Source organism: Corvus brachyrhynchos, unplaced genomic scaffold (assembly GCF_000691975.1).
Source record: "Corvus brachyrhynchos isolate BGI_N302 unplaced genomic scaffold, ASM69197v1 scaffold42, whole genome shotgun sequence".
NCBI classification, from domain to species: domain Eukaryota; kingdom Metazoa; phylum Chordata; class Aves; order Passeriformes; family Corvidae; genus Corvus; species Corvus brachyrhynchos.
The window spans coordinates 1,398,408-1,410,423 of record NW_008237242.1 but is presented as its reverse complement, the minus strand read 5'-3'; the positions used below and the strand labels follow the sequence as shown (position 1 = coordinate 1,410,423).

Here is a 12,016-nt window from a genome sequence, read left to right as displayed (position 1 = left end):
TGAAAAAAACCCTGGAATGAAATGACATTAAGGGAATTATCCAGCAATTTCTAGGAAAACCAATTATTTTCTTAAAAATTTCTGAGTACATTAACTATAAGTTTATGAACCCTTAAGAAAAGTAACATACATGAAACATTTCCCTCCCATACATATGGGAAACCTTATGGATTTGCTACTAACCACCAACTTTAATAGTGGCTTAGACGAATGAAGGAGGACTACATTTGTTAAATCCATTGACAACTGGAAGCTGTAAAAAGTTGCAGAACTTTAGGTTCAAGAGAAAATTCAAAATAATCTGACCTAAATAATGACACTTTCTGAGAAAATGCAATGGAATTTCCTATGGGGGCCCACATTCAGGATGTTGCAAAGCAGCTGCCAAGACTGGTAAAAGCTGAGGACTACTCTTTCATGTGGGATCAAATGATGCTGGGACAGAGATTCCAAAATATCAAAAACGACTTCAGGTCCCTCAGAAGGAGTTGAAAGGATCTGGATCACAGACAGTGTTCTCTTCAACCCTCCTGGTAGGGGACTGGGACTCAGAGTGAAATGAGTGGATGGGGTGAACGACTGGCTGCATGATGGTGCCACGCTTAGGACCTTGGGTCTGTGCCTTGGAGAGACTGGGCATGTTGGCACCAGGTGGGGTGCACCTGACCAAGCAGGGTAAGAGTGTTCTGGGGAGCAAGTGCACAGGACTTATGGCCAAGCTTTAAACTAGATTTAGTGGGGCAAAAAGATGCTCTAGCAGGTGTCAGTGAGGAAACATTAAACAGGACTTTAGGGAACAGCAGAGAAATACCTGTAAATCTTCCCAAAGGAGTTGTAGAGGGCCCCTCCCAAAGGCTGAAGTAGTCAACAGCTTGGCTGAAGTGCCTCTACCCCAGTACACGCGGAACAGATAATGAGTAAGAGGAGATGAAAACCATTATGCAATTAGCAAACTGAAACGCAATTGCTATCATGGTAGAACAAGGCACGTAACTGGAGCACTGCAATTAAGGGTACAAGCTTTCCAGAAGAAATACGGAAGGAGAAGCAGGGGTGTTGACCTCTGTGTCAAGGAAGGGATAGAGAGAGACTGTGAAGAGCTGTGTCTGGGAAACAGCCAAAGACAGGTTGAGAGCCTGTGGCTAAAAATCAAGGATAGGACAAAGAAATGACACCTGGTGGTGGAGGTTACCACAGGCCGCTGATCAAGAGGAGCCTGTTGATGAGGCCTTCCTGCTTTGGCTGCAGGGTACATCACTGTCACCAGCTCTCATCCTGATGGGAGGGTTTAACCACCCAGACATCTGCTGGGAGGGCGATACAGCCAGCTGTAAGCAATCCAGGACACTCCTGGAGTGTGCAGAGGACAACTTCGTAGTCCAGGTATTGGACAGACCAACCGAGGAGAAGCATTACTGGGCCTGGTGCCCACTGATGTGGATGAGCTCCATTAGAGGGGTTAAGTCTGGAGGCAGCCTGGGCTGTGGTTACCATGCCCTGGTGAAGTTCGTGATCACAGGATTGTGGGCCTGGCAAGGAGAAACGTCAGGACCCTGAAGGTTAGAAGAGAAGACTTCCATGTTTGAAGAGTTGGTGAATGAGATCCCTTGGGAAACTGTCCTTTCTAAAGTGCTGACAGCACTTAAAGGCCACTTTTCTTAGAGCACAAGAGCTTGCCATCACAATGTGTAGGAAATCTCGCAAGGCAGGCCAGAAAACTGCATGGCTGAGCAAAGATCTGCTCTTCAAATTGAGAAGGAAGAAGAAAATGCACAGCCAGTGGAAGAGGGACAGGTGACTTGGGGAGACTACTGCGATATGGTTTGGGTGTGTAGTGACAGGGTAAGTAAAGCCAAGGCACTGGGCTTGCAAAGGCATGTGAAGAATAACAAGAAGTAAGGATATAAGTCAGAAGAGAAAGGTGAAGGAAATTGTACCCTTGCTGGTAAGCAAGAAGGATGAACTGGTAACAACTGAAACAGAGAAGGCTGAGGTGCTCAATGAGTTCTTTGTGTGAGTCTTCATTGTGAAGTTCAGCACAAAGAACAAAACTCAAAAGAATAATACATAACCACTAGATGGTGAATTCACTGGGCAGCAGTGGGGGTTCTGCACTTAGTGGGATTAGGATCTGCAAGGAAAGGGTTAGTGACATTTCCAGAATATGCCTTAAACAAGCTGGATGGTGAAAACTTATTGCAGAAAACTTCACAGGTGCCTCTGCACAAACTGGAATAAAGTTTCAGTTTTGACCTTGCCCGGGGCAGGAGAGACACTGATAGTTTTCACCCCAACATTCAACTGCAGTATGGTTTACAAGTGAAATAACTGCACTAGTGCAAGAATTAGGGTCAGAAATAGGACGCCTGATTCTGTAGGTATTTGCTTTGTATGACTTCCAGAGAAGACCCCTGATGACCACCCCAGCACCACGAAGAAGCCCAGGGCAGTGAAGGACCAAAGCCACTGGATCCACAGTGGTAACCATTTTCTGCTTGCACTCTCTCCTTCCTTATACACCTAAATATTACCTATTAAAGCCTGTGTTGTTGAATGGACATTTGGTCTTGTTTGCACCTTTCTTTAGCCAGAGGACTTCAAACTGAACAGGTCCTGAACATAAACCTGTTTGGCCAAACTGCAGAGAAAAAAAAGTGACTGTAATGAGACATGCAAACATTTTTCTTTTGTTTACTCAGTAGTGCTAAAAAAGTAGCTTACTTTGAAACACTGTATAAATTGTGGGCAGTGCACTTCAGGAAATACAGACAATCAGAACACGGTAGATATCCCGGATGATATTCCAGAAAACATAAATCATACAGAAAAAGTGAAAGAATAAGAGGGAATAGGAGAAGATAATAAAATTCAAACATAATAAAAAGCTGCTGCAAAGAGGAACAACATACACTTAGTTCAATGACTGCTGGGAACAGGATAGGAAATAATGGTCTTAAATTATTGCAAGAATGTTTTTCTTAGAGATGATGAAAAATCTTCTAGTCCTAAGAAGAATGAAGCAGTGGAACAGATTGTTTAGGGAGACTGTGCAGGGTCTATCATGGTAGTGGTTAAAGATCCACTTAACATGCCAGACCTTGTTCAGGTACAGATGATTTGAGTCAAGGATGGACTACAGAACTTCTCAAGGACCCATCTAGCCCTTATTTATCTATTGCAGATATTAATCCGTTGTGTCTTCTATTTCATGATAGAACAAGGAAATAGTTCAGAGCCCAGGGGAATACTTCTTTGAAAGAGTAACAAAAACTACACCAGCCTGAAACACAACAGCCCCATGGGACAGCTAAGATTAAAAAAAAAAAAAAAAAAAAAAAAAAAATAAGACATAATGGCTATGCTTTCTCAATCATTCTCCTTTTGAGTCATCACAGAGCAAGATGAACTGTCTGATCATCAGCCATTAAAAAAAATGCCAAACTATTGCCAAAGTGCTTTAGTGACATGAAGGTCACATAGATTCCAAGAAGCTGACCTAAGATACTGCTGCCGAAGTGGGAGACAATACCTTTGTATGTAGGATGGGAAGCGTTGACATCCAAAGCAAATTTCATCTGGAATCATATGCTACAGACAAATATCTCACATTTCAGAGCTATCCAGATTGCACGAAGTAATTAGATGCTGAAGTCCCATGGGACGAAGTGCATACTGAGTGCATACTGTACACAAAATTGTGTTTAATGGGATTAGCCAAAAATCCTAGCAGATTTAAAAACTGATCTAATAAGATACATCTATGCTTCAATTCCAGGCAAGCATAAGGACATCTCTGATAGACAACTATCAAATCCTTTATTCACGTGTATGCATGGAAGTCCAACAGATTAGAAGAGCGCAAGGATTAACAACAGTGGACAGAACCTCATGAACTCCCAGACTGCCCATGGTAAGGAGTCAAACCAAACCTGCTGATTTTCAATGGGGGTAACTGTAGGACTTCCAGTCAATTCCCATCGCTGAGAAGACAGCCTAGAAGGACATACAGGCATTTAACACGACAAAAAATATAAGAGGGATTTTGCAATACTGTTGTGACTAACGGGCCACATCAAAATTCTTATGATTAAAAGAAGATGTGAGCTATAAATGTCTCAAGCTGGACACCCCTGAAGGCATCAGGTCAAAGAAACTGATGGATAAACATCTAACCAAGAGGATGGCACTTCAGCTCAGCAATGCCACTCATTGCAGAACAGTCCTCAGGGTCCAGCAGAGATGGAAGTGATAGGAGAAAGGATCATGGTTTCTTTTCCCATAATCCATAATTTTCCGCAACAGAGAAAATGCAGTTGGGACAAGGAACATGAAATTAGGCACGGAATCACGAGAAAGGAGCCAACAACTGGGCCCTCTGGGCACAAATTCACAGTTCTTGCAATCAATCTTGCAATCAATCACAAAAACTGGAGGCAAAAGCATCGCCTTCAGTAAATTATATGTCATAGGGTTAAGTAGATCAGAGTAGAACTTAAAACAGTCACCAAATAGCTGCAAACAGGCAGAGGAAAGTGCCAGGACTTGTCAATCTTCTTACCTGCTGCAGAAAATTTAAATAGTAAGATAGAAAAGGAATAATGAGGACAGGACACGACAAAGGGTCAAATTCAGACCTCTGTAACAGTGGCAGCAACACAAAACAAACAAGGAATGGGAAATCGGGCTGGCTAGTAGCTGGTGGGCTGCAACAGTCTGGAGGGAAATGCCTTGGCCCTATGGACAGGCAAGAGGTACCTAACAGTTGGTCTACAACTGTCATTAGCACAAAGGGATAAAGACCATAAATTACTATAAAAAACATCCAGAAGCTGCACAGAAAAATCCAGGTTTGGAGAAAGCACCATGGAAGCCTTTCTGCATGCAGTGATTGTGGTACCTCTGTAAACAACTCTTAGAAGGAAGCAAACAAAATAAGCCCACCCTGTTTCAGTAACGCAGAAACAAACTCCCCTCTGGACTCTAGCCATTTTAACACTAAATACAGACACACACAGGACCAAGATTACAACTTGGCAATTGCTAAAAGCCTTGTCAAGTTTATAAGAAAACTAGATTTTAAAAAATTTAATACAATACTGTTTCTCATACTCCAGTTTGCATCCAGAGTTCCATCTGCCATAGCAAATATTTATTTGTATTAGTATTTTTAATGTTAAGATGTTTTCCAAGACAACTCAAAGGCTTGAATCAAGAATTTACTATCCCAGGTATGGTCAAGCAGACTGTTCACATCTTCTTTCTGATCAGATTACCTCTTACCATTGAGCTGTTCAAGATTTAAAATTGTTTTTAAAAATGCATTAAGATGTTCCTTGTTGGTGAACATTCCTGGAAACCTAGTTTAAGGCTTATGCCAAATGAACCGAGCCAAGGGTTAAAGTACAAATGAAACTTAGTTTTAAATGTTTTTAATACATATCTGCACAGGCACTGTTTTAAGTTCTAGGCTGCTAGAACAGTCATTCAAGACAATCACTGCAAGTAACAACGATGAAAACTTAGAGAAATTCTAACAGAACTTTTGCAGTGTTCACTTACGGAACTAATTCTTTTAAGAATTACAGAAACAAGATCTAGCTGATATGAATAACAACATAAAAGGAGATGTTCCTCTCATTCTCAGAGAACAGCTGCAGCACTTTTCCTCATCTGCCTTCCCCTGCAGCTCTGCTCCCTAAGTCACACTGCCTCAGTGAACAACTAACAAAGGAAAAGATAAAATGCTAATATTCAGCCTAAAATGAAGAACATATTAATCCTTTAAAATTATTGAGATTTTACAGAAATTTTTTTGAAAATACTTTATTTTGTAGGGCAATAGTTGGATGAAACATGAGACAAAAAATAGCCTTAAATGAAGCAATGCCATCTTACGTTTTTTTGTTGGGGGGGAGTGCATTGGGAGGTCATTAGCAGATTTTGTTAACAGCTCCTCTTTATCTGGAATTTTTTTCTTTCACCACTTACTTTCCACCCGTCTACTCAGTCTCTCATTCTACATATTACTGCTACAATTGTAAATTAAACATTAATTTGCTATTATACATACATATGTATTAAAATAATTCCACACAGGTCAAAGACAAGTTGTGGACTATGTAGTGAAGTTCTGCTGTTATCAAAAGACTACACTAGTGAAAGCAGTGGAAATATTTTGTTGTGGGTATTTTATGCCAATGCTTCTCATTATACCTTTTGAAGCCGGGCTTAGTTTTCACTGAAGTATAAAAATAATAATTGAAAAAGAAAGATAAGCTTGGAAAAGGAAATCATATAATGAAACAGTGATGCAGAACAATGCTTAAAAAAAAGTCTAAGTTCTGCTGACTATCAAGACCACAGTCTTGAGGTTAGGAAGGTGATTAAGGGCTTTACTAAATATAGTCTTAAAATACACCTCCAGAACCTATTCATAAATAAGAAAGCTTGATTGCTTATCATGTCTGTTACTCTCTACTCTTAGTGGAAATGCAGACTGCTTGTTATATTGTGTATTATTATAATCACAATACTTAGCATACTGTGTTACAATCACAACATAAATGCCTGAAACTAACCTAGGTTCTTTATCCTTCTCTAAAGCACATTCATTAATTTTAAATCTGTCCTTCCCTTTATGACACTCAGAACTGCAATTTTGTGTAAAAAAGGGAAAACTTTCCATATTTAGACAAACTACTTTATAAAGAATAGTATCAGTCTTCAGAGAGTGTAAGGCAGGATATACATAATTCAGGCATACACAGAGTCAAAGTCAATATACACAAGGTCAATACACACAAAGACCTGGGTAATGAATACAGATCTGCTCTATCCTAAAACTCATTCATACAAACTAATAGGGATAAGGAAGCCTGAACAAAATTTTACATTGACTCAGTAATGAACACATTATTTTTACTACGCCAAATTATGTAATTGTCCATTGCAATTTCACATTTTTTAAAAATAAAAGCTGTATAAAATCTGCTGTAGATACTACACATACTTAAAAGGAATATCATGCAAAGAATTACAGACACTAGAAAACATGTTTTCTAAAATTCACATGAGCGTGAACTGAATGTGAACACACAAATGAACTAAACTCGAATATTACACAATAACTAATCTAAAGTTTGTTGCATTTGTAAAGCAGTAATTTGTTAGCTCTTACCTGGGAAAAACAAAAAGGAGTCTGAAGAATTGTACTATTTTATTTGTATACTTGAATTCATTGAACACTGTCATTACACGGCATTTGTAAAGTTGGCAGTCATGAAAAACATTTGGCAATATAATGAATTCACTATTTATAAAGAAATATTTTTCACTTAACTCACAAAGCTAAGTAACTGACATAGAGGAGTTATTTGCACAATATAAGTAATTCCTTATTACAAAATTCAGATGTGGGATTAAGCCAGTGTAATTCAATAAGCCCTTTTTTATACTGCAGCAAGTTTTATAAATTGAAGTAATTTTTGCTTTCAAATTTTGACCCACTATCCCAAATAAAGAAATAAACATTTCGTTTCGTTTCAAATGCTCTAAAATGATTCTTTAAAGCAATTATTTTTCAAATTTTACGTTTTTTCCACTCTGGCTTGTCTGTTTCATCATCTTCTGGTTCCACTTCCGCAAAAACTGTTTTTGGCTGTGTTCTAGAAAATATTAAAAAGATCAGAACAGTGGTCAGACTACAATACTTTATCAGAAACTGTATTAGACAGGCACTAGACACAAACGAGATAGATACATATAGACACTTCCAAAAAAAGAGCACTCTAGACTTGTCCATTTTTTATTTTTGACATTAACCTATCAACTAACCTTCTCAGAACTGAAGAAACTTGCAGCTCACAGGCAAAAAGCACAACAAACACATGTATTTTGCAAGTATTATCTCCTCATTAGTTTACAATCAGTATCCATGTATTCTATGAATAAAATTAAGATAGATGTGAGGAACAAATACATTTACTTCAATGCTAGAAAAGCAGAGTCTCTTCATTCCATGATTTTTTTTAAAAAGAAACTTCCATTTTGATACACTATAGAACAACAGCAGCCAGTAAGTGAAAACAGAACAGTTAAGCCAGATTTCTGGCTAAGCCTATGCATGAAAAAACAGCTTCTCCTCCAGAGACTTTACCTAACACTACTGTACCACAAAAAACCTAATGACCTTCATATGAGAACACAGTGTATCTGACAGTCAAGCGTGATGGTATCAATTCCTCCACTCTTTATTTGAATTTTAAATACCGCTTAAACTTTACAAAAGTAATTATTGATTACTTTCTAAATGAATGCAGTATCAAGTAGCAATTCAATAAACTGTTTGGACATTCAGTTCCCCTGTTTTACTCTTCAATAACTGCACAGTTCCCTTTTCCAACCTAATTCTCAGCACAATCACTACAGAGCTGAAACTATTAGATTTCTGATCCTGGTTGTGCTCACCTTCTCAACATGACAAAGTATAAAATGCAGCCAAGGCAGTCATCATCTCATTACTATATTAACTAATGTTTTTGCAACAGTCTAAGGATGTGAAGCATTATTATTATTATAGCAACTGTTATTTGGCAAACTCTACACAATGCAGAAACCTTAAAAAAATTATGCCTGCCTTACATAACACAATAGGCAAAATCCAATGTTGCCTCTGACTTCAAAGAGTAATAGCAAGACATCAGCTCTTAAAGAGAAGGATTCTCCACTTGTTAACTAAGTGATCCAAAAGGCACCAAAACTAGTCAAAGAAAACTCCCCTTACATACAGGATCTTTCTATTGCCCTGCCTGCTTCTCCATCCTCCAAGCTTGCGATTGAGGAAAGGGTCATACTGATAATTCCAGAGATGGCCCTACTGCAGAGCTCTGACTGGCACGCGGTCCCTGGGTGCAGGCTGTAGCAGACCTTGCACCCAGATGAAGACCTATACTATGAAAGTTAGATGAGTCCTTCTGGTGTCCATGGAAACCAGAACTAAGATGAAAAAATATTTTCCTATTTTAAAATTTCATTATAAAATACGTACATAAACTCTCCTTAACCCATTGCTAAAGAAAGATGTAAAAAAAAAAAAAAAAGCTGAAATACTGGATTTTGCTGGCTGCTGAAGAGGAAGAATGTATGGAATCTTCTCTTTTTTCCCAGACATACTGACAGAGGTTTATTTATCCCATTTTAACAATGTACCTTCCTTTTACCCCAATAGATGAAAAGTATCTAAATGTCCCCTAGGATGACATCAGTATTAAGAGTTTCATTAGTAAAGCACAACTAACCAAGTGCAAGCCTGTAATTTCTGACCACAAACCTGCAACTGTCATAATTCAGATAGGCATTTCCAACTTAGAAGAATGAATAAATTTGTCAAACAAGCAGCAAAACCTACGTTTTTTCCAGGATAGGAGTGGTACAGAAAAAAGTCATAGACTTCAGATAATGTAAGTGTGCTACTGAGTGCAGGAAAACTGAGGGGGGGGGGAAGCAAAAAAAAAAAAAAGAAGAGAGAAACTGTACCATAATCAAGCAGTAACCAGCTAAAGCAAAAACATACAGAGGAAATCAAGTCTGCTTGCTACTTCACTTTTTAAAATTACCATGAAATAGCTGTAGCCTCAGCTGAAATGTAAACTGTTCCACCTCCACAAGCTACATAGCTGTAACTGGGGCACCTAGGGTGATTCATATGCCTGACCATTTTAAAACACTGTTTTTGTTATTGCTTTATCAGCAGTGATCACTTAATCTAATTAAAAGACAATTTTTTTCTGCTTAGTAACTACACTGGAGATAGCAAATGTAGTAGAAGTTTGCTGTATGATTAATATTTACATAAAAATTATAAAAACAATTTTTCTACTTCTAAATATTCTTATTTCTGAGTGCTAAATAATACATGTGGAAAGCTGTGTTCTTTTTCCTCATCAAATTTCTCAGTTTTATTTATCCTTGACTTTGGGGGTTGATTTCAGTTTGTTTGGGATCTGTTTGGCAGATCCCATGGCAAAATACTATGGAGGGCAAAGGGGCCTGAGGAAAGCTGGCTGATCTTTGAGGAAATCTCCTCAAAACAGATTACATTTCATCTGAAGAAAGTACAGCCTGGCAGTAGCCTGGGGTGGATGCATATGGATCTGACCATGATAAACCACGAAGTCCAAAAAGGAAGAACACAAAGGAGATGAGGACACCCTCAGCTAAGAGGAACAGAGGCGTTACATGAACACGGAGGAACAGAGTTAGGAGTGCCAAAGCTCAGATGGAACTGAAACAGAAAAGAAATGTGAGAGGCAACAACAAAGGACTTCTACAGCAACACTGACAGCCAAAAGAATGCAAAGGAAAATGTGCTTTATTGAGCAGGTAAACCACTAACATAGCATATTGAAAATGTCAAGATACTCCGTGCTTTTTTTGGCTCCTTTCTTCCCTGATAAGGTCTGTCCTCAGGCCTGCAGTACTGTTACACTACAGCAGAATCTTTGGTAGGGACTGAGACATTTCTAACAGGAAGAGGAAGGCAGAGAGTTTGTAGCTCATTGGACATGCAAAAATCCATATCAGATGGGTGGATCCAGAGGGACTGAGGGAGCTGCCCCATGTCATTGCAAGGGCACTCTGTCATCAATGAGATGTCATGCTGACTGGGAGAGATTTTCACTGGCAAGAAAAAGTAAGAATTTTTGTGAGGGGCACAAGGAGGATTTGGGGAACTACCCAACCTGAGTTCCTAGGAAAACTGTGCAATGACTCCCAGTGGAAGGCATTTCCAGATGCATAAAGGACATGAAGGTGGTAGGGAACAGGCAGCATGGACTTGCATGGGCATACTGTGCCTGCCAACCAGATTGCTAGAACAGGCTGCCCAGAGAGGTGTGGGAATTCCCATCCTTGAGGATATTTAACCTTGGTTGAGCAAGCCCCTGAACAACCCAAATCTAACTGGATCTGAGCAGCCGGATCTAAGTGAATGCACTTGAAGCTGGAGCTTGGACTAGATTACTTCAGGCATTCCCTTCCTACCTAAATTGTTCTATGATCCTATGTTTCCACATGACTGTCAGCTGAAACCAGTATCTCATACACTGAAAAATGCATTCCTATTGTGGGTTATGGTAACAGGCTGCAAACAAAAACGGGAAAACAAACTAGCATGATTTATTTATACTATGTGCTTTCTCTTTACTTCAGTGGTTTTCAAGATATTCAGATATGCAAACCTCTAGAAAATTTCCAGGGGCCAGGAAGACTGCTTTAGAGTCACCATAATCCCTCTGGTTATGGGTTGTTTTTCTTAATTGCCTTTCGAGGATCCAGTAAAAGTAGCTCATTGACACGGACTAGCAGATAAATAATACTGCTGCAGCAAAACCAGCTGGAGATGACAACTACATATCACAACATGTGACTCATGTCAAAGTAACTTTTGAAATTTGTGTTTATATTGCACAGAAGCAAAGAAAAAAGATTTTCAAGCATGCTTGGAAACCAGAATAATGCCATAAAGGTCCTTTTCAGACTGAAAAGTTAAGGTTTTCAGCATCAGGCACCTTTTTTGTTTCTTTACCCCACCAACCATCCTAACTCTTCCCTAAATCTCAGGGGCTCCCCTCTCAAAACTACCAATTTACAAAAAAAGATTTAGGATAAATATACCAAGGCATATCAACAAGGGTGCTGTTACAAGACATTCTGTTCAGTCCTGATTCTTCAACTAATGATACTTGAGCCATTACATGACTAACACTTCACACACTGGCACTGCCTTTGAGAAAAAGTTCAGTGAACACAACACAGCTACAGACTCTTGCTTCAAGTCATTCCCTTTTGACAGTGACAAGCAGCAATCAAAAAGACTGCAAAATAGAGGCAACATCACTGAAATGAAAGGTATTTTCAAGAACTCCAGTTTACCTTGTTGAAGAGGGAAATTTCACCCTCACTTTCTCTCTGGTACAGAAGAAAGCTGCATTTGGGCCTGATTAGACAATGCTTAGTA

At 39.1% G+C, this 12,016-nt stretch overlaps 1 protein-coding gene across 1 annotated transcript in view; it reads right to left on the bottom strand.

The window, feature by feature from the left end:
* Positions 1-6,904: 6,904 nt before the first annotated feature.
* WDR70 (WD repeat domain 70) overlaps positions 6,905-12,016 on the bottom strand; it is a 132,580-nt gene continuing 127,468 nt past the window's right edge. Inside the window, exon 19 of the mRNA XM_008630649.2 lies at positions 6,905-7,664. Within this exon, the coding sequence (XP_008628871.1) occupies positions 7,580-7,664 (85 nt within the window). The 3' untranslated portion in view covers positions 6,905-7,579. The remainder of the gene's footprint in view (positions 7,665-12,016) is intronic.